Source organism: Megalobrama amblycephala, linkage group LG11, assembly GCF_018812025.1.
Source record: "Megalobrama amblycephala isolate DHTTF-2021 linkage group LG11, ASM1881202v1, whole genome shotgun sequence".
Taxonomy (NCBI): domain Eukaryota; kingdom Metazoa; phylum Chordata; class Actinopteri; order Cypriniformes; family Xenocyprididae; genus Megalobrama; species Megalobrama amblycephala.
In genome coordinates, this window is record NC_063054.1 from 25474198 (window position 1) to 25501123 (window position 26926).

The 26926-nt window shown below is 35.9% G+C and overlaps 2 protein-coding genes across 5 annotated transcripts; one reads left to right on the forward strand and one right to left on the reverse strand.

Annotated features, from left to right (window-relative positions):
• The first annotated feature begins 139 nt into the window (after positions 1 to 139).
• On the forward strand, positions 140 to 7784 carry lg11h22orf23 (linkage group 11 C22orf23 homolog). The gene is made up of 7 exons (XM_048206957.1): positions 140 to 378; positions 455 to 532; positions 636 to 698; positions 786 to 956; positions 5587 to 5715; positions 5970 to 6070; positions 6378 to 7784. The coding sequence occupies exons 2-7, from the start codon at positions 457 to 459 to the stop codon at positions 6468 to 6470; spliced, it is 633 nt and encodes a 210-aa protein (XP_048062914.1). The 5' UTR covers positions 140 to 378; positions 455 to 456; the 3' UTR covers positions 6471 to 7784.
• Positions 7785 to 9374: 1590 nt separating this feature from the next.
• Positions 9375 to 25005, reverse strand: micall1a (MICAL-like 1a). 4 transcript variants are annotated; one of them, XM_048206961.1, is made up of 16 exons: positions 24415 to 25005; positions 23318 to 23366; positions 21301 to 21442; positions 18894 to 18994; positions 18527 to 18651; positions 17732 to 18294; positions 17569 to 17629; positions 16504 to 16892; positions 14240 to 14601; positions 13501 to 13635; positions 13223 to 13349; positions 12827 to 12917; positions 11794 to 11867; positions 11545 to 11659; positions 10435 to 10481; positions 9375 to 10338 (listed from the first exon to the last, which is right to left on the reverse strand). In XM_048206961.1, exons 1-16 carry the CDS (start codon positions 24555 to 24557, stop codon positions 10214 to 10216), a joined length of 2649 nt encoding a protein of 882 aa, XP_048062918.1. In that variant the 5' UTR covers positions 24558 to 25005; the 3' UTR covers positions 9375 to 10213. The 4 variants fall into 4 exon arrangements, with proteins under 4 accessions (XP_048062918.1, XP_048062917.1, XP_048062916.1 ...); XM_048206960.1 differs by having other exon boundaries at positions 17569 to 17632; positions 18894 to 18991; positions 24415 to 25003; XM_048206959.1 differs by having other exon boundaries at positions 17569 to 17632; positions 24415 to 25003.
• Between the last annotated feature and the right edge of the window lie 1921 nt (positions 25006 to 26926).

Sequence of the window (26926 nt, forward strand, 5' to 3'; positions counted from 1 at the left end):
TATAATTCTAGCTTTTTTTCTCAGTCAATGTTTTTTTCTCTCTCTCTGAATTAGACTGTCTTGCTTGCTTCACGCGATTGGATGTTCGCTGGAAACGTCACACTTTGTGAACTCAACTCAGGATCGAAACCACCGGAGTGACGGAGAACGTTTATAGGGAGCCTTTTAAACCAGTGAACCAGATCTAAATCATTTGGATTTGTCATCCCGAAAGCAATTCTAAACACTCTAAAACACGAGTTTGTTCAGCTCTCTGTGAGACTGGTCTCTGCTTTGCTGGATTATCTCTGGTCTTATGTTTTGCGTGTGTTACCATAGGAACCGCTTTGCTGCGTTTGCGTTTGCTGCTTATTTCAAACAAAATCTTGTTTATGTGAGGTGAGTAACCATTTGACATCCAAAATACCAGCTCTATTTGTCTATGGCAGAAAAGTAAAGAGTTTTTGTTTTGCAGGAATGATGGCCAGCGGATCAAAATATAACGAGTCCAGAGTCACTAACTACAGAACAGAGACACGACAATTAATACAATGTGTGTGTGTGTGTGTGTGTGTGCGCGCGTGCCAACAATCATGCATATCTTGTTTATATCTGGTCTTTGGCTCCATCTATGGGTTTGTTTTGTTTCATTGTAGTAATGATGCAAGAGTCTCGTCTAACGGACTTTCAACAGAGACAAATCAATAATCAGCTGAAAAGTGAGTTCAGGTGACAGATTTTATAATACCCTACAACTGTCCTGACTGTTTTATGCCTATTAACACTGTCTTTTTTTGTTTGATCAGATGGGGGCGCTCTTCCACTAACCTTTACCCCACTTGAGCAGAAAAAAGTGCAGCCAGAGCCCAGAGTCTCAAGATTGACCTTATTGATTGGTCATCAACAGAGGCGCAGTGCAGAAAGATGTAGTGCTGGAGATAATTACAAAAGAGAACAGTTTCAGCCTAGTGCAACACGTGAGTGCAAAAAATTACATTTACATATATTATATTCTTTATCACCAGTTTCATCGTCTCCACACACTAAATTGATTTTAAATTTGTTTATTTCCTAAAGGGGTGGTTGAGTATGATTTCACTTTTTTAAAATAAAATACCAAATACCTTAATTTTAAGTATATCAAAATAAACTACAAAATACAGCAGCCACACCATGTATCAAAATAAACTACTGTATTTTTGTATTTAAAAAAAAACTAAAAAATACTTTTACAAGATAGCATGAAATTTCTTCACAAACCTTCCATCAATTTATTTGATCGATCCCTTCACCATTACACTGACTCAGTTGATTAAGTAAACAATGTTTGATAGCAACAGCTTTTCTTTGCCCGAGTCATGCAATAAATCTGACATATGAAACCAGTTAAAGACACAATATGTAGAATTTTTGGATTAAAATATCCAAAAACCACTAGAACAATGTTATATATTTTGTTGACTTGTGTACTTACATTATCCGAAAAGTTTCCAAGAATGTTTGAAATCCAGAGAAATATGCAATTTTAACCAGGACATGGGCCGTGTCCATGCGTCGCCTATCAATGACATCATACCCGCATTTTTTTTTTTTGTAGAAACCATGGAAACACCAAAGATGCATTATATTCCTCATCTGTCTAATAAAACAACTGTTTGGATTCATTCATCGACTGAAAACTAATCATGTTATATAGCTTCTTGTTTAAATCTCGTTTTCTTGATTTACCACGAGTACCATGTTTTACCATGACTAATATTGATCTAGCTTACTGCAGTCTGCAACAAGTGTCTTATAGCAGCTGCCAAGCGAACACATAGAGTAGCATTATAACAACTTTCAACACACAAATGTATCTGATATGATAAACAAACCGCATTACCCCACATACGCTAGACCAAAAAAAGCGGAAGCGGCGACTGTGGCATAATAAAAGTTCCGCTGCTCTCAAGACATGTCGCGCTCATCTCTCATTAGCAATCTCTCCAGCGGTCTCGTTCAGCTCCAACATCACTCGCCCTGCTCTGCTTCATTCTACAGTAACGTTAATAATCTCATCCATGAACATGATTTCTGCCCGAATCCTGTCCCGATTCTTTTCCACTGTCTGTAGACGTGAAAACAACACATCCCATGATTTCACAAAACCAAGGATAAGCGACTGAATAAGGAACCTCTAGCGGCAAACATTTACATATTGTGGATTTAACAGATCAAATATTCACATGCCCCTGTGATCTCCCGGATGAAGGTTAGTTTTAAAGTAACCAACAGTTTAATTTTAACAGTTTGCGAATGACTTATAATTGTATCCTAATTTAGTTACTTGATGTTTGGTAACAAAGGGCCTACTTTGCATCAGCAACACTGACCCAATGACAAACAAGTCATTCATAAGAAGACAACTGATGGCTCCTGTATTCATAGCAACTAGTTTATAACTAATTAATCAATTGATTGTTAATCATAAATATAGAGGGCTGCTCCTCAGTATAATAGTTTTCAAGAACATTATGTAAATTGGTAAACTATTTAGCCTAGGCTACTAAAACGAACACCAAAACTTAACATCTGTTCTGAACTCAACAAGTCTGGGCAAACCACTGAGTAAGCACCAATCAGAGGTTGCATTTTTATGATGTCATCATGTAGACTTCTTAAGTATTTTACAGTATTTTAAACCTACAAAAATACAAAACACTAAAGTATTTTGATACAAAAAGACATGTTGGGCTGCTGTAGAGAAGAGGAAAAGTTGTTGTAGTAGTGTGTTGTTGCCATGCCGTCATTTTACGCCGGACTGCTTCACAAACAAGGCTCAATTAAACGCTGGATTTGGTTAACATGACAGCACATGCTAGTCGATGATGAACTGAATCAACTCCACATAAATTTATTTTTAAATTTATCCACTAACCATTCAGAAACATCCAGTTCCATTAAAATTGCTAAAAGTTGTAATTTCTTCCTGAGTCTCTCCATCAGTGTCCAACACTGGTTTGAACAATGTAAGGCTGAACACTGTTACTGTCAATTGTCATTTTGGCTCTGTAAGATTCTCCAGCTTTGTTGTTGAGCAACCGAAGTGCGAGCTGTTAAAGCTCCGCCCTCTTTTGGAAAGTGGGCGAGAAGCGTCTCGCTGCAGCCAGCGGTGGACATCCAGCCCGGCCCACATCCAAGTGTGACATCAGAAGCCAGGCCAATGCCACCCTGCAGCCGATTTATTGGTCATGTCAATCTCAGTACTGATTGCCCACACCAAAAACCTACCCGTCACTGTAACCAATGTTAATGCAGGGCGGGATTTTTGGTGAAGTGGTTTGGGGGGAAAATCACGCGTCATCATTAACTTTGAGCATCAAGAAGACTTAACCCTCACACCTAATTCTTTATCATTTGCTTCTTATATTCGTCTTTTTGACAGACTGCACTGAAATCCACCTAAAACCTACCCTTACGACTGAAATACATTCAAAACCTACCCTTATGCCTAAAAATCCTTTCAATCGGAAAGCAACATACAACAAATCAGGTTTCCGGGGGCAACACGGGGATGAGGAGTTACCATAGATATGGAATGCAGAATCCGGCAACATTCAGTGCATCTGGCAACATTCAAAAGACAGCTGAAAAGGCATCTCTTTTGTGAGCACTTAACCTCATCATAAAAAAAAATCTATCCTCACTTATAGGGATAGTTCACCCAAAAATGAAAATTCTGTCATCATTTACTAACCCTCAAGTTAGCCGCTTTTCCACCGTCAGGCAGAACGGTTCTTAGAATGGTAAGTAACAGTTCCAGTTTTGTTTCCACTGGAGCCTGGTACGGCATGGCACGATTACAATCCGTTCTCGGCCCAGAATTCTCGGTACGGTTGTCTAAACCGTTGTGTTACCAAGGCAATGACTGACATTTTTATATTACATTCCAAAGAGTGGCCGTTATCAGCCCCACAGTGTAAAATGAAACCGTAACCGTACCAGCTGGTCCGGATTGGCACAGAATGGTTACGCAATGAGAACCGTTCGGCCCAATGCTGGAAAAGTGGCTGTTGTTCCATACCTGCATAAAATTCTTTGTTCTGCTGTAAACAAAGAAAGATATTTGGAAGAATGTTTGTAACCAAGCAGATCTCGCCCCACCCCCATTGACTACCATAGTATTTTTTTTTCCCCCACTATGGTAGTCAATGGGGGGTGAGATCTGCTTGGTTACAAACATTCTTCCAAATATCTTTCTTTGTGTACAGCAAAACAAAGAATTTATGCAAAAATGTATGCAGGTTTGGAACAACTTGAGGGTGAGTAAATGATGACAATTTTCATTTTTGGATGAACTATCCCTTTAATCCCTCCCTATTCTAGTTTATGCTACTCTAAGCAATGTCTGAAACTTGTATTGTGAGCACTTATTGTGTTTATTTGCCACTTCATGAAAAAGCACTTGCTGTATTCCTAACTTGTTGCTTTGGATAAAAGTGTATGTTAAATGAATAAATGTAAATGTAAATATGTACTATGGGGAGTCATAATGTGACGTATTGGGCACAGGCGTGGCTTCTGACGTCACACGTGTATGTGGGCGGAGTTGGATGTCCACTGCAGCCGCAGAGAACCATACTTGAAGCAGGCCACACACAAAAACGGCGTGTTTTTGCTTGCACCCAAAAAGGGGCAAATTTGACAAGCAATAAATTGTCTGTGGGGTATTTTGAGCTGAAACTTCACAGACACATTCTGGGGACACCAGAGACTTATATTACATCTTGTAAAAGGGGCATTATAGGTCCCCTTTAATCTTCCTTCTGTTCTTTTGTTCTTTAGTCTTCCTTGCTGCTGTCATTTTTTGCTATTAGATTTTGAAATGCATTTCATTGCATGTATATGCAGCACTGTGTTCTACACTACTCGTGTAAACACACATTTGCATTGAACTGAATTTCACTGTCACTTATTATTTCAATTATTACAGAAATTAACTATTCTTAAACAACTTGATATAGAGCCCTACTTTACCAGTATGCTGGTAAAATATATTCGGTCATTCACCTTCATCAGGCTTACATAAAACAGTGAATGCAATACCAACAGATTTTAAAATAAGTGACTAAGAATAAAAAAAAAAAAAAACATAGCTAATAAATGTTTTGATCTCTTTTGAAGCTTTTTTTAATATGCAGGATTCTTAAGCAAGTCTTATGCTTACTATCTTAGGTGAGAGGTTCATTGATTTATTATTTGCCATTTTCCTTATTATTGCTTTTCCTGTCTGTGGTTAGGAATTGAGCTCTGCCACAGCAGTTCAGTGTGACAAACTTAGGAGCCCAAAATAAATAAATTACTAAATTTAGTAGCAATTTGTAACCATTTAAGGAAATTCATGTTTGTAATAGGGATCGAACTTCATGCTTTTTAATGTCACCCTTGTATAATTAAGAACTATAAAGATAGTCTTTGTTTTGGTTTGCAATACAGTATCCATGGTCATCATCAGTGTGAGCTATCAAGTGTACTTTAATGTCTGTATACAGAACATATTTAGGCCTATATGAATTCATCCAACCTGTGCCTTTCCATCCTCCTCTGCTGATTCTTCTCTCTTTCTAGGGGATCTAGAGAAAGAGAAGAGAAGGCTACAAAATGTTCTTTCTACTGGTCAAAAGGATGCTGGGACAACTCACTCCCAAAGAGACTTCACAGAAAGAAGAGAGCAAGAGATAGACAGATTCCAAGAGGGTGAGATAGGCAGTTTCTGTTCATTAGAATTCATCTAGTCTTAGTGATCTGAATATATGAATATTTCAATCATACTGATTGCGTATTGATTTTTTTTTTTTATTGTAGTTATTTACATTTTTATTTCTATTTATTAATCATAATTTAGAGGGAGACACTTTAATTACCTTGATAAGGTAATTAAATAAGCTCAGTAGTATCAGCATCTCATGGTAACATGAAAACTATTATTAAATGTCATTTCCTACCAACAGTTCTGGATGAGATTGAAGACAGGAGGCAGTTTTTAGAGGAGATGATGGCATTGGGAAAAGGTCACCAATATCAACACCTCATCAACACAGAGATTTCCCAGGTGAAGATACAAATACATAAGCTCTTAACAGCCAATACTATCATGAAACGTCACCAGCCATCATCAGTTTTTAAATGCAACTCCTCCCACAGTTTCAGTCTAAAAACCTGAGAAATTAAGAAGTTATATATTAATGTTTTATGGGACCAGAGTGAAATGTCCTGTTTTTTAATCACATTTTTTTATGTATCTTTACATTTTTGTGTGTTAGCTCTTAGCTTTTTCTTAGTCTTAAACTAAAGCTACTTTGTTCTAAAATGTCTAGTGGATGCAGACATAATATCAATTGTATTATATTTTCTACCAGAAAATCTGTGAACTTGAAGAGATTGACAGGAAACGCAGTGAAGAACTAAGGACCCTCAATCTAAACGAAAAAGAGGAACTACAAAGCAAATAGAGGGATGGAGAAAGAGAAGGTGATAACATAGGGTAGTGTTAGACAAATATGAGCATTAAAACTTTGGAAGGTTTTGGTTTCATGAAGTAATTTTATTTTTGATGTCCACCATCCTAAAAGCACTGACTGTTTTAGAGACAACAAAAAGCCCTTGGAGTTGATCAGGTACACTCTAAACAAACAAACAATACTGAAATCTGATAAATACACAAACACTCAAATACTTGCAGATGAGACACAAACTAAAATGTCAACAAAATATTTAAAGACACTCAACAACCAATGAGAGGACATATACATAACTTAAACAGATTAAAGGCACTCCTTCAGAAATACACTCCTACTTGGGTTTACAGAGATTAAGGCCCAACACACAGCATGCGACATTCTACAGTAAAAAAAATTAAAATGAACTAAAACTTAATATTGCATAATCTCTTCATGTCAGAGTCTTTAAAGAGTAAGGAACATCTATTATTGTATAACATCAAAAACGTGCCTACAGTTACCGTTTATGTGAGTTACAGTCTTTTTTTGTTCTTTTATTAAAAGGGTTTAGACTCATTTTAATGTTCTCTCTCATTTGAACATTTTTCTGTCATCGATACTTCTTGGTGCACAGCTGTCTGGTCACTATGTAACAAACTTAATGACATTTCAGAGGGTCATTAGGTACAAGTTTGATGATTTCTTACACTTTAGGTAGGTATAGTACGTTGACCTAAAATTTGCACTGAAATCCAAAACATGTTTCTGAATTTCTGCTAAGAACTAGTATTCTGTCAGTAATTACCATTAAAATTTAGTGTTATAACAATATCTTTTAACAATCATTGCAATGTTAATTATTTCAATATTAATCTGTTAAATATTAATCATACTAAATACAGTGCCTGACCAAAAACATCTAGGATTAGATCATTATTGCAGTGATCGATATATTTCAATATGTATATTTCAATATGTATATTTCAATATATAACTCGTAACTGATGCGGTGTAGCTTTTCATTTCTTAAACAACCATGTCGGAAGATGTATCTATATTCCAGGATGACAATGGCAATAATTATTGGGCTCAAACTGTGAAAGAGTGGTTCAGGGAGCATGAGGAATCATTTTCACAAATGAAGTGGCCAGCACAGAGTCCTGACCTTAACCTCATTGAAAGCCTTTGGGATGTGCTGGAGTAGAGGGTGTACAGTGTTTTGACTGTCAATACACAACCTCAGCCAAAAATTAATGCATTTCTTAATGGAAATAAATGTTGTGATGTTGTATAATGTTGTCGAAACAATGCCATGACGAATGTAGGCTGTAATCAAATCTAAAGGCTGACCCACAAAATACTTTTTTTTAGCCAGTCAGTCTATGAATCAGTATTAATCATACTACTAAAATTAATGTGTATATAAAAATGTTGTCCGGGGTAGGGTTGCACCAGCTGTTAGTAAGTTCTTACTGAAATTGGAACATAAATTTCACACTAGAGGCTTAGTAACTACTAGTTAGTTTGTAACTAACCCTGTACTTTTTGTAATTTTGTTCTGAAAGCATGGAGACAGTAAGTCGTAAGCTAGTCGTAAAGTAATGCATAGTCACACAATATGAAAATTACTTTCAATGTTCCAATAGTGCATATCAGTTTATCATCTTTAAGTGGAGTCTAACTTCTTTTGTCCTAAGTAACTAATGGTAAAGTTGTTTCTATTGAAATACAATTTTTTTTGTTTTTGTTTTTACGTAAATAATATTATAACAAAATAAAAATTTGTAAATACAAATAACAAATTAATAAGAAGCGATAAATAAATACTAATGCAAAAAAACAAAAAAACAAAAAAAACAAAAAAAAAACACAAATGACTTTTATTTTGGCACAGAGTGATACACACAGAGGTGCGCTGTTTAAATCAGGTTCATGTTGGAGAGCGCCAAGTAATTTATTTATTTTTTAAAAGTGTAAACAAACGTAAACATCAACAATCTTATATGTCTAAAGGATTGCATTATGTCAGATAAAACATGAGCTTATTGATGCAATTCAATCAATCTGCTATTTTGTTCCAATTGTTACTCCTGGTTGGAGGCTTTCACACATTTTAGTGTACTAAAAATTACAAACAAATGTACAGTTACATTTAATGTTGCAATGCTCAAATATTTAATACCATGCAAATAGTGCCTATTTACAACTAATTATTATTAGGGCTGCACGATATATCGCATGAGATTGTCACGCGCATTTCGTCAGTAAAGCCGGTTCCCTGATTACCGCTAAATCGCCATCACCTGCTTTCAAATGGAGCGGCATTTAATAGACAGAGCCGTAGTTCACTGAAAAGCCACGCAATATCGCGTTCATTATCGAAGGCGATTCATCTGCGATATGAACACGATATTGCGTGGCTTTTCAGTGATCTACGGCTCTGTCTATTAAATGCCGCTCCATTTGAAAGCAGGTGATGGCGATTTAGCGGTAATCAGGGAACCGGCTTTACTGACGAAATGCGCGTGACAATCTCATGCGATATATCGTGCAGCCCTAATTATTATTATTATTTTTTTTTTTTAGGCACAGCTGGTGCAACCTGACCCAGGCAGATAAAAATCTGATACGCCATTCTGAATCCGTTTCTCACAAAATCATATATATATATATATATATATATATATATATATATATATATATATATATATATATATATATATATATATATATATATATGTGTATTTTTTTTTTTCTTTCTTTTTTTTTTTTCTTTTCTTAACGCCATGAGTTTAGGCGAGAGAGGCTTAGTTAAGATTCATTTTTTTCTAAAAACCTTAGAACTAAATTTGGATTTACTTGGTTAAAAACCTCTTCAAAAGAATCAACAGAATAAAACAATTTTCTTAAAAAGTGTTACAGTCCAGTAAAATATGTTTAATGGACAGTGGATTCAGGCAAGATGGACACTTTGGATAATTTTCTTATGAAAGTAAAAATGTATGTGCTAGTCTTGAGTGTCCTATCTGGCATCTTGTATAAACAACTTGATCCCAGCGATTATTAAAAGGGAATATATGTTTTGTTCCAACATCTGGATTTAATTCATGTAATTTGTTGTTTAAGCACTGATCACAAAATCATAATATAATTTTCCCCAGCACTATTATAAACTGAAAGATTAGTAATTCATTTCTGCTTTCAACTCAGCAATACTTCTATAATAATTGATGAAAGGGCTGGATTGGGCCTGAAAATTTTCACAACTACAGTTTTTTTTTCACTCTTCATTGTGCACATAAATACAAGTAGCAGTACCTCTATGCAAATTAGAAATACATAAAAACTCAGAGAACCTGATTAAATTAGGATTAAAAACTGTTGAGTTTCCTCTGACTGTTACAATGAGTTTAAAAGAAAGGTATTATGTGTGAAACTGTGAATTATGTGTTATTTTGGACTCTCAATATTTTCTCAATCACATTCAGTATCAGTTTTCTGTTACTGCAAATTGTACAGATAATATAATAAGATTATATAGTGGCTGAGCCTTTCAGGAGATTTTTTTTTTAAGTCAAAAACTTGTTAAGTTTTTACTCTTAAATACGCAGTAGTGCAGTATATCAGTTCAGCTGCTACTACCTCAAAGGCAAATTTAACATTAACATAAATTTAACATTAATTAGACATAAGTAAATCTTTTACATTTAATAAATCTTTTAGATACTCTCTCAGTCAGTCGGTCAGTCCATCCTTCAACTGTTCTCTTTCCGGGGACTGATGTCCTTTACTCCTTCATTCTTGGTGCTCAGTCGTTTCAAAACCTTCATGGGCTTAAATTTCCCTGCTTTCTTCTTCTGCTCACCCTGTCCATGAAACTCTGACCAAAAAAAAAAAAAAAAGAATCAATGCATGATGTATTAGTATGAATGAGGTGTAAAGTGAGAAAGTCAGAGAGAAGTGAAATACAACTGACCTTTTTTCTTTAGCATAGCAGCAACTAGTTTGTCTTCCTCCTCTTCCCTAAAGAAGAAATTATGGAACTCCTCAAAACAGCATGCAAACTTGATACTAATAACAAAGTAACTTTCTATTTCATATGAAATTTACAGAAAAACAGCTAAGAAAAGGGTTAGTTCACCCAAAAATGAAAATTATGTCATTAATGACTCACCCTCATGTCGTTCCAAACCCGTAAGACCTCCTTTCATCTTCGAAACACAGTTTAAGATATTTTAGATTTAGTCTGAGAGCTTTCTGTCCCTTCATTGAAAGTGTATGTACGGTATACTCTCCATGTCCAGAAAGATAATAACAACGTCATCAAAGTAGTCCATGTGACATCAGTGGGTTAGTTAGAAATTTTTGAAGCATCGAAAATACATTTTGGTCCAAAAATAACAAAAACTACGACTTTATTCAGCATTGTATTCTCTTCCGGGTCTGTTGTTCATCCGGGTTCACGACTCTCTCAGTGACGCTGCTGACGTGTTATCCGGTGCGCCCGAGCTTCGTTTACAGTCTGAGGGAGACGCACGCTGTATTCAAGCTATTCTACATTGTTTGTATTTTGGTATTGCTATATTTTTTAAAATGGTGCGTAAGTGTGCATGTCGCGGATGTCTTAATCGCCAAGTGCATTACCAACGCCGACAGATGAAAGGATTCAATGGAATCAATTCAGTGGAATCAATTCAATGGAATCAATTCAATGGAAAGGATTCCGGAAGAGAATACAATGCTGAATAAAGTCGTAGTTTTTGTTATTTTTGGACCAAAATGTATTTTAGATGCTTCAAAATCTTCTAACTAACCCACTGATGTCACATGGACTACTTTGATAACGTTTTTATTACGTTTCTGGACATGGACAGTCTACCGTACAAACACTTTCAATGGATGGACAGAAATCTCTCTGACTAAATCTAAAATATCTTAAACTGTGTTCCGAAGATGAAAGGAGGTCTTACAGGTTTGGAACGACATGAGGGTGAGTCATTAATGACATAATTTACATTTTTGGGTGAACTAACCCTTTAAGCTCAGGTTCAGTCTGAATCAGAGTTTATGTGCATTGACCGATTACCTCTGTCTGTCCATATCCATGTTGTTAACAATCTGGTTCCTCTGCTCAATTATAGTGACAAGTTCTGCCATCAATTGCTTTTCCCTGTCTTTGTCTTCTTCCGTCCATTCTTTCTCTATCAGAGACGTAAGCAGTCGGGACAGAGATAAAGGAGGGATAGAAAAAGGAATGTAGTTATTTGGAGAAAGGAGGAGGATTTAGTGACAAGGAGAGGTCAATCAATCTCACTGTTTTCACATTGTTTCATACCTGGCTTGTTAAGTAAGCATCTAAGCTCATATTCCACATCGGCCTGCCTCTCTTCCAGGTTCTGCTGCTTAGCTCTAAAATCCAGACAATCATCAGACACAGATTTGTTCTCGTTTCATATTTAACTCTACCCAAACTTCCATCTTCCAAGGTGTTACATTATTATTATTATTATTATTATATTGACAGCTCTGTGGACAGGAACTTTAAGAACCGCTGCCATAGCAAGGTACTGAAGTCAGCACTTCATCACCTTACTGGCAATTTCAGTGCTATCCTGCATTCTAATGTCTGTTTCACACTGTGAAAAATGTATCAAGTTGTTTTGATAGATGGAAATTGAGAGTCATTACAAACTTGATCATCATGGAATCTTATGTACATGAGGATGAAGATCAAATTTACATCACAGTAGTAAATAAATTTACATAAATCTCCCAACCAGCAGTGTGTTGCTGCTTCAATCGTGTGCAGTGAGAGTTCAAAAGTTTTTGATTAGCTTTGACTAGCTTGTATTAATAAGGCGACTGAAAAGTCTTAGCTGAAATGTCACTGAACAGAGACATCAGATACATTGCTAAATATACACTGACAGAACATTTGAGAGCATCTAAGTGTTTAAGAGAAGATAGTCTCTTAGTTAAAAAAATTAAATAATAGAGGAGCCTAGTGCAAAAGGGATTTCTCATTTGTTGAAACAGAAAAAGTTTCCAGAAAACCTTTTTTTCCAGAAAAAGGTTCTGCAAAGAAAGACATTCTCACCCTTCTCTCTAGGTCTAACTGTGTGCATAGTGTTGTTAAATTGATTTTCTAGCATTGTATAGGTTAATTTTAATGATATGTGTACTATTCAGTTATAAATGTAAATTGGAGATTTTTGCATCATACAATTTGCTAATGGATACCATGACATACATGACATACAAGGGTGGCCTCACACTGAAAAAAATTAAGAGCCACTGTGCTATAGTATGTTAATGTAGCATATTATTGATGTTGTAGCAAATTAAATAAATGCCAACAGTGCACTTACGTGTAGACCAGCTCAGCCTCTCTCCGTACCAGTAAGTGCTTCTCATGAATCAAAGTGAACCAGTCAACAAGTAGATGTTCCTCCTCATCATCTGAAATACAGAAAATAAAATCAGAAAATAAAATACAGAAAATAAAATCAATAAAAACACAGCCAGAACAGAGTGGATTTTTATGAAGAGTAGCCCAAGTTTTAAGTTCTTAGTCTGGGGCTCAGTCTCAAGCTGATCAGCCTCTATAAACCACACAAACTGCTTCTCTCTTTAGGTGAGCTACAAGTAAGAAACCTTTACATAACCTGGCTGAGTGCAGTTACTGTTCACAGTATGAAAGATGGTAATAAGTACACCGACAAAGAATTCAATAATACACCATGGACAAATCACAATTCTCTTACCATTTGAACATTCTCGTAAGCTCTTCTCCAGATCCACCCCTCTCTGCTCCAGTTCATCCAACCGTTTCTCCAGATCACTCATCTCAACATGGATATCTTCTACTGGGATATATTGGTCTGACTGAACCTACCAAATACGATGACAGGACAAGTAATTATAAATTATATATGCCACAGTTATACAGTGATTCCTTTCTTAAAATAGTCAAAACAAAATCCCAACAAATTCATGATGCTAAACTACAAAAAAAAGCAAGAGGATGTCTCTTGTGCCTCACTTTGCGTTTAATGAGAGGAAATCCATGTCCAGGAGCAGGAGGTCTTGCAGGACGTGGCCCTCTCGGGGGTCTGGGTACAAAAGAGCTGACAGAGGTGGTCGTCTTCCGATTAAATGGATTCTCTTTACAAGTGCGCTGAAGATGACAATGATGAGAGAGCATAAAACAAAGAATTAAGAAAGGAAAGCTCCTGCATTCAGGAGGATTTCTTGGATCAAAGATGTGAAAAGTTGTAATCAAATCTGACACACCCTTGTTTTCTGTACTGCCCCATTTCTTAATGAAATATTTTTGCTACTAAAAATCTTTTACATTTCTCAGCTAATTTTAAAGCAGTTAAAAGTGTCATCACTGGCCAACACTTTAGAGAGTCACAACAAACAAAGGTAAATTACACTTCCTATCTTAGCCACTGTCCAATAACTGCATAAAAACAAGCCAAGTGTGCGTTATTAGTTCTAATGTACCACTTTCAATGCTTTTGTATTAGTAATAATCATTTTTCGGATGTTGAATCTGTGGCATAAGAAAGTGGCTCTACACATAAGAGCTGCATTTTTGGGACAAAAAAAAAAAATTCTTGATGTGGTAACTGGTATAAACGGAATAACTGATCATTTTAATTGACTATATTTGTGATCAAGTACACTATGTTAAGTTTTGTTTCAAGAACACAAAAATGTCTTGATTGATTTGAAACTTTTGAACAGCAGTGTACAGTCTTGACAGTAAATCTAACCTTGCCTGGAGTGCTGGGTGTCTGTGAAGAGGGTGAAAGTTTTAGTCCTGCAGAGAGGCAGGATGGAGGTGTTCTCATGCTGCGATTGGTTTGTGGGGTGGCGGGTGCTGAGCTGGTATTGGTAGGTGGTGGTGGAGGAGACAGGTTTGGAGAACAGTGAGGCTGAAGCTCAGTTGTTGGGGACAGGGCAGAAGTAGGAGTGTTGATTGATGGTTCAGACACACTCTTGGTGAACAAATGGTCCTGTTCGTTAGCAGCAGGTTGCTGGGGGACTGCACTGTAGTCTGAGGAAGAGGAGGAAAGGCTCTCTGTGCTCAGAGCTAGAGAAGAAGCAGGAGAGGAAGTCTGAGATGAAGGAAAAGCTAAAGAACAGCATTAAAGAGACAACCCAGGAAAAAGATATATAACAGAAAATACAGACATGAGTAGTTAGACAACTTCAATATCATGTAACAAAGTGGTTCTCAAACAGGGGCCAGATCCCACAAGGGGGCGGGGCCTCAGCAAACATTTTTGTGTGTGTGTGTGGGGGGGGGGGGGGGTGGTCACAAGATGACTTAAAAGTATAGTTGTATATTAAAATATTCTAAAATTAAAATGCTTAAAGGGATAGTTCAGCTAAAAATGAAAATTGTCATCATTTATTCACCCTCAAGTTCCAAACCTGTATGAATTTCTTTGTTCTGCTGAACACAAAGGAAGATATTTGGAAGAATGTCAGTAACCAAACAGATACTGCCCCTCATTGACTAACATAGTATTTATTTATTTTCCTACTATGGTAGTCATTAGTCAATATGAGGAGAGATCTGTTTGGTTACTGACATTCTTCCAAATATATTTCTTTGTGTTCAGCAGAAGAAAGAAATTCATACAGGTTTGGAATCACTTGAGGGTGAGTAAATGATGACAGAATTTTCATTTTGAGTGAACTATCCCTTTAATACTATATTTCTGTGGGCTGCAATATGGCACTATAGTGTCACTGCATGAAAACTATAATTTTTCTTATTTTTACCCTTCAATAACTATTGTTTTTATTGAAGAAGAACTTCAGGAATCACTAAATGAATCATGGTTGGTTAATTTTAATATATAAATACTATAATACCTGTTAAAGGGATAGTTAACAAAAAAAAACAAATGAAAATCCTCAAGTTGTTCCAAACCTGTATGAATTTTCTTTCTTCTGCTGAACGCAAAAGATGATATTTTGAAGAATGTCAGTAACCAAACAGTTGCCCCACTGACTTCCATAGTATGTTTTTTTTTTTTTTTTTTTTCATACTATGGAAGTCAACTTTTCACACTTGAAATAGTTAACCCTGGGTCATTCTAAATGGAATCCTGGGTTATCTTACTTTACCTTTCATGCTGCTTATAATTTACCCGGGTTACCAATTTATCCTGGGTATTCATAAGCTGACATTTCACATTGTACATTCCTAAACCCTGGGTTAACGTTCTTATTTGCATATTTGCAGAGTCAGTCTCATTGATTGGATAAATGCAGCACGTGACCTACATAGCTCTAGCATTGCATATCCTGTATTGTCAACTGTACTACTGAGTTTATACTGAATGGACATTTTGGACTATATAAAAGGCAAGAATGAAACGGTCTACACTCAAATTGTCACATTTTCTATCAGCATTTGACATTTTTCCTCTCAAACGCTGAATTTACTGTTTATATACAATGCACAGTGTTTCTGTGAAACACCACAATGCAGGGTTAACACCGCAAAAGCAGTACTAACCCTGCTCCAGAGCAGGGTTTCATAAACCCGGGTAAAAAGCGATGCTAACCCCGCTTCTAAATTACAAGTGAGAAATGTTCCTTTACTCAGGGTTAAAAGCGGTGTTTGGAACGACAATAACCTGGGATTAAGCACAGTGTGAAAAGCCTTAATGGGGACCATCAACTGTTTGGTTACCCATATACTTCAAAATATCTTCTTTTGTATTCAGCAGAAGAAAGAAATTCATACAGGTCGGAACAACTTGAGGGTGAGTAAATTATGACAGAATTTTCATTTTTGAGTGAACTATCCCTTTAATTAGTTTTTTTAATCTACTGTCATATTAAATCAGAAATACCATAAACCTATTTTGAGACAAAAAGTTTAAGAACCACTGTTGTAGCATCAGCTCACTATGACAAGCATGGCAAAGTGTTTGGTTTATTAGACATGGCTACAATTAAAATTCAGTCTTGCCTGTAAAGCAAAATGTATGGTGTCAAGACACTGTAAGAAACTAACCTGAAGTAGAAGAATTTGGAGCTTTGGGTGCTGGTCTCTTCTTTCTTCTGACACTAACAGGACTTTCTGAAGGGGCGGGACTTTGTCTTCTTGTGTTCCCACCTGCGACTTCAGCAGCCTGAGTGATGCTATACCAGGGATGACTAGCCACTACAGGACCAGGGGGATCTTCAAGACCTGTTTCTGGCTCCTCTTCCTTCTCATCTTCAAAGGGATTTGGAGGAGTGGATGGTCTTGATCCCTCCTCTTTTAGGGAAGGAGATGAACCAGTGCAGGGAGGGGCTATACCTGTGGGTGGGCGAGGTGCTGGTTTCTTCTTTGTTTCTGACTGCACCAGTGCCAGCCAGGGTGGGTCTTTTGGTTTAGGAGTGTCACTCGCCTTGCTAGAGCTGGGAAATTAATGCATTACAACCACTGAGTGTAAATCACTCAGGAAATCACTAAGTTCTATTAATGTTTTTAAAAGAAGTCTCTTATGCTCATCAAGGATGCATTTTTGTGGAAACTGTGATACACTACCATTCAAAATTGTGGGGATAAGTACGATTTAAGAAAGAAAGAGATGCATACTTTTATTCAGCAATGCTGCATTAAATTGCTCAAATGTGACAGTAAAGACATTTATAAAGTTACACATGATTTCTATTTCAAATAAATGCCATTTGTTTTATTTTCTATTCATCAAAGAAAAATAATGTATCACAGTTTTCACAAATATATTAATCAGCAAAACTCTTTTCTACATTGATAATAATAGGAACTATTATTAATAACTGAGCACCATATCAGCACAGTAATGATTCAAGTAATGATTTCTGAAAATTCAGCTTTGGCATCACAGGAATAAACCAATTACATTTTAAAATGTATTAAAATATAAACAAGTTCTTTTAAATTGTAATAAAGTTTCACAATTACTGTTTTTACTGTATTTTTGATTGATTTCGATACAAACAAACTTTTCGACGGTAGTGTACATGAAAAAGAAACAAAACCTGAACAACAATCAAAGACACAAGTGCACAATAAGAGATATAGCAGAGGAAATGTCAGGAATTATCTTACCGGACAGGTGAGTGCAATCTTTCTCTTGGCACAGGAACTTGAGAAATTTGAATGTCAGCAGCTTCTAGTTTCACAATTAACAGATGAAAACATTTTACAGATGTAAAACATGTAAATAACTCATGAAATTGTGGCCAATTTTATGTTAGACGTTTTTGCTCACCACTGACAGTAGGATTTTCAGAGGGTCTGGGTGGGCGTTGCCTCGGGACAGGGCGAGGGGCAGGGGTGGCCTCAAATACCCTTCTAGGCGCTGGTACTGGTCGACCCTCTGCTGCTGTACCCTTCACTTTGGTTGTTGGCCTGTCGCCATTTGCCACATTATCGGCTAGCTTTTGGTCTTCTTTTTGGGTGTCTTGATCCTCCTCTTCAGATTCATCAAAAGGATTTGGTGGACTAGAAGAACGCGGTTCTCTGTGCTCTGTCTCGACATTTGAACTGCTATCTGACTCCTCTCTTACTGCTTCTTCTATTTCACTTATTTCCTTTTCTTTTCTCTCTTGGGTGATCTCAACATCGCTGTGTGATGCTTTAGATTCTAAACTTTTACTGTGTGTATCTTTTGGGCTTGTTGAGGTTAATGTGACTAGTCGATTACTCATATCTGAATGACCATTCTTATTGTTGGAGACAGATCTGGTGAAGTGGTGTGTGCAAACTAATGATCCAGGATCCTCTGTGAACTTGTAAGATCCAGGCAGTAAAGTTCTGCTGCATTCCCTACATCTGAAATTAAAGCAGAAAATCTCACTCAAAAAAGTGATGACAACAGAAGGAATGACTAATGTTATTTTTTGCACTATAAGCTTTAAAAGATAATTCCATAATTTATTCTTGTTTCAAGAATCCAAATTTAGAACATTATCCTGAGAGGAAATCTAGGTGGCATTACATCAAGAGACAAAAGAAACAACTGTGCGTCTGATGCAGATATGATGCTAGGTAGTCGACCAGTCACCTGAAGCAGTTCCGATGATAAAGTTTGCCATCAATGAGGATCCTCTGAACCAGGTGAACATGCTTTCCACATACTGAACAGGTGCTGCTCAGAGTACTGCGTTTTGATTGGCTATCTGCACCCGACTGCGTAGCACCAAGTTCCAGGACAAGGATGGAAGGTAGAAAAACAGGGAGAGGTAGGAGGAAGGATGGTAAGATCCATTGATGTCTATTTGGAACCACATTGCTTATTTTTTCTACTTTGTTAATACATTGTACTGTATAAATATATACAGAACCAACAAAATACTATTGTTAAGTATACGGCTACCCAGAGAATAAGATTTAAAAAAGAAATAGAACAAGAAAAAGTCTGTCTTCTTTACCTCAGTCTGAGCGTCACGGTCCTCTAGTGGAGCAAATGGTCTCTTTATGGCTGGTTTAATGTGGCCAGGACCACCAGGGATCTTTATGCATGGGGGGACTGCTGAATAGAGGATAAAAACAGGTTATTCAGTAGCATGCGTCCAGCATTTTTTCTACATTAACTGTACTAACTACTAAAATGCAACTCAAGTTTATACACCTAGACATAAAATCTGTGCAGCATGGATGAGTTATTTGTGCAAACAGCAAAGCTGGTTTGTTTGCTTGCACCACCCAATGGTTAGTGTGGCATAACCAATTTCAACCACGCCATGTTAAATTATCGGAAAATTCTTATTCAATACAATCAGGGTGAGATATTTTTTGGCCAACAGGCACAGTGGGTGGAGAATAATCAGCCCAATTTGTATTTTTCCAGCATAAAAATCACTTATTTTATTTATCATCACTTATTTTATTTATTTATTTTATTTAATCACAAATCTAGATTTCTCTTTAAAATAACTAAAATTCTGACTTTTTAAAACAGTCTAAAAAATAAACAGAGTGGAAAAGACCCTAGTTCTTTCTGTTTTTCATTGTCCAAGTGGCCTTAGATCTCTTTTTGGTGTACTTACAAACTTATAAAGTCCCCTTTCCATTTAGGCTGTTTAATGCAATGTAAGACTTCAGTCAGACTCGAAATTTCAGTCACACTTGCGGTGTCCTGTGTCTGTGACATCACATCCACTTGTTGCATACAGAAATATGTTGCAGAAAGCAATGCAGTTAGTTCACATCGATTTGAACGAGAAATGTGGTATCTACAGAGGGTTTGGTTGTGTTGAAATTTGTATCTCTTAAATATCAATTAAACTGCATAGATTGAGCAAACTTGTAGCAAACTTTTCAAATTCATGAATCTCATGACACTACAGAGGATAAGCGGTTTGGAGAATGGATGGATTGGTCATTACAACTGACATTATAACTGAAATATGCCCCAGTTAACCATTAATGCTAAATCACGTTGGATCGGTTTATAAAAGTCATTTGTATGCAAATGAAAAAACACACTGGATGTGCTGTAAGTATTTGATTCATTAAAAAGAATCAATACAATGAAGTAATTTGTTCATGAATCAGACTGGTAGTCCTATATGTTGCATGCAGCTGGCTAGAAGTTTTTAATCTTGTAAAATTTAATTCGGACAAAAAATGCACTTTAATTTAAATTTACAATTAAAAATAATGGCAACTTTTTAATTTTATTTTGCATAACACTTCTTCAAGTGGCAATTTTTAGATGTGTGCGCAATTTGGGGACAATGATTTATTTTTCCTCCTGCAAAGTGATCATTTGCCCTAGGAAGACTTATTGTGACTGTGCACTGTGACTATTGTGACTATTGTGACTTTGTCTGCGTGTTACTTCTAAATTGTTGAGAAGTGGTTAAGTAATGGGGCGAGGTTAGTAGACAATTATCTACACAGTACATCAGTGTTTCCCAACCCTGTTCCTGGAGGCACACCAAAACTACACATTTTCAAACTCTTCCTAATCAAACACACCTGATTCAACTCATCAGCTTGTTAGTCAAGACTTCAAGACCTGTAATATTTGGATCAGATAAGGCCAATTCACACTACATGATTTTAGCCTGATTTTGCCACGATTTGCTTAATGTAATGTGTCGTGGAGATCCGTAAACGACAATGGGTGTCGGGACGCAAGATTCAATCGTTTTAGCTTGTGTAGTGTGTCATAGTGGACGACAAACGATGCCACGTCTGCAATGCTTCACGACAGAAAGACTAGCGTTTAATTTTTTTTTTGGTCATCCACGACAAATTCCGTCACATGTGTGAAACAATACTCCTGCATTTATGATGTTCAGCGTGCATTATGATGCATGCTGCTAGCTATTGTTTGTTTATGCTCACGGCACCTGTCGGTCGATAGTCCTGCCTACTCGATGGCATGTCGTTAAAGACGGCAAGCGATGAATGGTCAGGTAGCAACATGTTGTCTGACATGTTTCTTGTCCACATCATGACAAGATTTGACAAGGAGTCATAATCGAAAAAATATCTTGACTATCGTAACAAAAATATATGTAAAAAAATATGTAATGTAAAATTATTGTGGCTTAATTATGGTCATTCAAACTGAAAACATCATGATGACAAAATTATACCCCACCACTTAATTGCATGATGATAAAATTCCCATGCGTTTTCTCATTAACAGCAGTAGGTTTACTTGTGGCAACGTTGCAATAACTGCCCTAATAAATAAATGCCCTAAGGGCATTTTCACTGTCATGTAAGCACACACAGAGCACTTGGACATGCACTTGTCTCACTTGTATGTAAATAAAATATTGGTACAAGTCAGCATATCTTTTTGCGGTGTTCAGTACTCACTTTGAGATTTGTTGGTGAAGTAGTTATAATACTGAGATACATAGGTAATGATGCTTAATCTGTCAGGCACTCTCATGGACACCATGTCTTCCGGATCCAACAGGGCTGGAATACCCAACTCACTCTCAGCAACCTCAAATGCCTTTGAAAAGAAAAAAGAAAGGTTGCATAACAGCAGAGTATGAACAACCAAAAACGGCACACACAAAAAACTTTGGGTTACACTTTATTTTTAGGTGTCCTTGTTAGAGTGTACATTTAAGTAGCAAGTAATAATAATTAACTACATGTACTTACTATAGGGTTGGAGATAGTATTAAAGGTGCCCTAGAATTAAAAATTGAATTTACCTTGGCATAGTTAAATAACAAGAGTTCAGTACATGGAAATGACATACAGTGAGTCTCAAACACCATTGTTTCCTCCTTCTTATATAAATCTCATTCGTTTAAAAGACCTCCGAAGAACAGGCGAATTTCAACATAACACCGACTGTTACGCAACAGTCGGGATCATTAATATGTACGCCCCCAATATTTGCATATACCAGCTCATGTTCAAGGCATTATACAAGGGCAGGACGTCTGGATGTGCACAGCTGAATCATCAGACTAGGTAAGCAAGCAAGGACAATAGCGAAAAATGGCAGATGGAGCAATAATAACTGACATGATCCATGATATCAAGATATTTTTAGTGATATTTGTAAATTGTCTTTCTAAATGTTTCGTTAGCATGTTGCTAATGTACTGTTAAATGTGGTTAAAGTTACCATCGTTTCTTGCTGTATTCACGGAAGCAAGAGACTGTCGTTATTTTCATTTTTTAAACACTTGCAGTCTGTATAATTCATAAACAACTTTATAAATCTATACATTTTCAATTCTTTATAAATCTCTCCAACAGTGTGTAATGTTAGCTTTAGCCATGGAGCATACTATCTAACTCATTCAGAATCAAATGTAAACATCCAAATAAATACCATACTTACGCGATTAGACATGCTGCATGACGAACACTTTGTAAAGATCCATTTTGAGGGTATATATTGGCTGTGTGAACTTTGTTTATGCTGTTTAAGGCAAGCGCGAGCTTCATGGGCGGGGAGCACGAGAATTTAAAGGGGCCGCAGCCTGAATCGGTGCATATTTAATGATGCCCAAAAATAGACAGTTAAAAAAATTAATAATAAAAAAAAAATCTATGGGGTATTTTGAGAACACGTCCTACGACACCTTTAAGTTTGGTTTAGTGTTAGTTGCATGTAATCTTTGCAAGGACACTGTAAAATAAAGTGTTACCAAACTTTGTTATGGCACATATTGTCATAATAAATAAATGTAATACGGTAATAAAAAAGCTGTTGGGCTAAAAAAAAAAAAACACTGAGTTTTTCAAAGCCATACACCAGTCATAAATGTCTTGTTTTAGAAGTATTTAGCATGTTTTGTCCAATAATGATGTTGTCCATATGCTTAGAAAGCTTTTCAGAATAGCTTTGTGTGATCAAAATGCTATTTTACTAATAGCAACAACCACATGACGTTATAACAAAACACTTATCTACCAATATCTACACTAGGTGTAAGTATCTGGTTCAACAGTTTACAGTTAACCATAGCCAATGTCGATTTACATTTAAAATGGTTTTATGAACAATTCATTTAAAACACTTTAAGGAAAATGCATTTATATGTACACAGTAAAATAAACAGACATCTGTACAAAAAAAAAAAAAAAAGGTTTTAGTATGACTTTATTCAGTGTACACTTTTACATCACTGTTTATGCAAAGTCATAATGGACTAAACAGATGATTTATGACAAGTAAATTTACTCTATCATGTGACAAACATATAGGTGCTTTGCTGCAACCACTTCCTCTTTCTAGAGCTGTTCTGAAAAACCAACAGCTAGCTGTTGATTCTGCATAATGACACACATCAACAGTATAAGTCGTCATTATTATAGCCTCCCTCTCTCATTATTTTTGGTCAGCTGTTTGTGTGATACTCACCAAACGGTTGTTTTCAAAGACATTTTCTTTTGAGAGGGAGTCAAAATCTCTAGGGGACAAAGAAACAAAAATTTGTTTAGCAATATCAAAAGTGCAAAGTCATGAATCACAAACATCCCAATGTTTATTTAAAATATATAGGAATAGATGCTAATTCACTCCAATAAGTAACACAAATGATTTGGCTTTTTTTGTGTGTGACTTATGTTAATGTTCTTGTCTAAAAGCTGATTTTGCATATAAAAGCTGATATTGTCAGCATTTACAATTACACTAGAACACAGATAAAACTAATTCGACTGACTAAAAGTAACAAAAATTATTTTAATTAAATTGGCGTGAAATTCAAATGCAATTTACTTTTACCTGTGATGTGATGTGTAAATTAAATCTCTTTAAAAGCCACACTAAATAACCTGATGATTGTAAACATTATGCATTCTTCAGTATTTTTTTAATTATTATTAATTATTTTGTATTTATCTGCTGCCGAGTTGAAGTAACATTTAACAACAGTAATTAAATTATGTTAAGCTCTTTATTATACATGTTTAATTAACACAAAGGTTTTTTTTTTTAGTTTTTAAAATTGTACCTCATTGTGGACCTATATATATACACTCAAACACACATTTATACAGCAGCAGTGTTTTCTCTTGCTGTAAAATGGTTTAAATTCATTCATTATGTTGATTGTAGTAGTAGACCTAATCTTTTAATTTTACTTAACTGTTTTAATTTTAAGCAACAACTTTTGCACCACGATAAATGTCACTGTATTGCACAAAACCAACTAAACATACTTTTTTTGTTTCACAGAAGAAAGAAAATCAGTTTGTAATGGCATGATGACAAAATTTCCACTTTGGTTGAACTATTCCTAATGTGAACCAGACAGCGTGTCACTTCCTGTTTATTTCAAGTCACACCTAACAATAGCACAATACAAGCTACATCTCCATAAATCATATAAGGAAACAATGTTTCCATCTGTTAAAGATACCCTTTCTTATTTAAGATGATGATATTTCAGGAGGTATGTCATCTTCAGAGAAAATACAAACAAATGAAAGATGGAGTGTCAATAAGATGCTCACATGAGATCAGGTCTGTGTCTGTGGATGATGGCACAGAAGGCCAGTCCATCTCTGAAGGATGAAGACATGTTTGTAATGTTCACATCATTGTAACTTTCACACTGGTTCCTGCACCAGTCCTGCAAAGCTTTTAGAGAGCCCATGGTCGAGGTTCAATCCCAAATCCACACTTATAGCCTGGTCCGGATCTTAAAATGCACATAAAGACCCAAGAGTTCATGAGAAACCCATTTCCACATGTCTCTGTCCGGTACAGTTAGATCCTGCTGTCTGAAATCTCGCCGATTCAATTCGGTCAAAGTAAGCAGTATGGACAACGAGCAGTAGAGCTTTGACCGGACTGTGTTTAATCCAAAAAAAATCAACACTCGACTGGAGTCAAACTCCAACTTCAGTTATAGGCTTGACTGTCCGTCTTCCAAAGAGTAAATGATACTTCAGTACCTCAGCATTTAATTTCAAAAACGGTACATAGTAAGACAGCGGGATAAAGTAGGCCTAACAGTTAAATACTCTTTTAGGCGTAACGTGTACTGACGAATTTGGTGTGCAGACGCGTTTAGACTCGTATGGCAAGAGTTTAATTGTCAAAATAAAAGTCATGTCCGATTTGATGCAAAGCAAATCTTATAAAACTAGTCTGGCTTGATGGGTGTTCTGCGGTTTTTATTCTTATTTACAGAGCAGCAATAATATAATAAAATCGTTTTATCACGACTTTTTATTCTTAAATTATGGTTAATCAAAAACGAATTATGATATATATATATATATATATATATATATATATATTACGTGTTTTAAACTGTGATGGTATAAACAGAGTAAAATAAGAAAAAATATTTTAACATTAACTGAGTGAAAATTACGTATAGATTTTACTAAAAAATATTTCCACACCCGTCAGTCCTCTATCACGTAGCCAGACTCCAGTAGCCTATCAGACGTTCAGTGAATGCAGAACCAAAGTGCGGGCAGTCACTGGGGGCGTGACGTCTGAGGCTCACTCGTCCGTTTTGTCCTGTGGTCTTGTGCCTAGAAAAGATTTTTCAAAAGTTAGTTGAGCGCACTACATGATCATGGAATGACAGCCGCTGACGTGCTGCAAGACGCAGAAATAACTTAACAGCATGTGACACCACTCAATGTCAAAAAGCATGTTTGTTGGACACTGCAGCCAGTCAAAATGAACCGCGTTTAAAATGTATTCCATTACATTATAGTAGACATGCATAGCCTAAAACATAATTTATTCATAACTATTGTAGGCCTATTACTTTTCATTTTAAAGTATGGATGCAACACTTTTATAAATAAAGTATAAGTGAGATAAATAAAAATAATATAAATAAAATAAAAGTGATATTATTTTTATAAATAATGCACTTGGTGTAAATATAATAATAGGCAAGATTATTTATATAGGCCTAGCACATTTCATACACAATGATAATTCAAAGTGCTTTACATACAGGTAGGCCTACATAAGAAACAACAATGACACATAAAATTATTTTAAACATTAAAAGAAATAAGAAGGAAAGAAAATACAGAAATAGAGTGCAATCAGAAGGATGCAGCACAGTCAGTAAATGTATAGTATGCAGGGGGTCTTTTTTGTCCGAAATTGAATGTGGCTATGTTGGAACACGTCTGATTTTGTTTTAAGTGAACATTGATCATCCTAATGATCTGAGTGGTCTGTTAGGTCTATGTTCAATGACCATTTAGTGAATATAGTGAGTAATTTATAAAATAAGAGTACTTTTAAAATAAATTCTAATTGTAACTGGAAGCAAGTGTAAAGACCGGAGGATAAGAGTGCTCAGAATTTAATTTAATTTAATTTAATTTTATTTTTTGGTTTTGGTCAGAATCCTAGCAGCAGCATTTTGCATGAGCTGCTGGTCTTCTGGGGAAGGACTATGAGGAATCCACCTTACTAGTTTCTCTTGAATGGATATAGAACATCTAATTTTGAGATTATATGCAGATAATAGTAAGCAGATTTAGTTATTGTTTTGACATGTCTACTGAAAAGATCATACAAGATTTATACGACAAACTACCCAGTTTTCCAGTTATATGTTGACAGTGTGAAAGGCAACACTAAAATATATTAATATCAGTACTGATATTTTGCCTGAATCATTTGGTTAAGATGGTGCTCATAATGATATTTGCTTAAAGATATACAAATATCTATTTGGGTTTGTTTGAATTTGTTCAACTGACTGAAAACAACTTTTTCAATGATCTTGCCTAAGAAAGGAAGATTTGAGATTTGTTTGAAGTTGCTAAATACACAAATATCAGGCATGAGGAAAAACAATACACAGCTAAACAAAGACAATAACCAACAAAAACAGAGGAAACTGAGAGTATAAATATACAAAGGAAACAAACAACTTAACTAGACAGGTGAACTCAATGGGTAACTATGATGAGGCATACTAGACACCATGGAAACAAAGGAAACAGGAAATAAACACAGGACTCAAACTCAGAAATG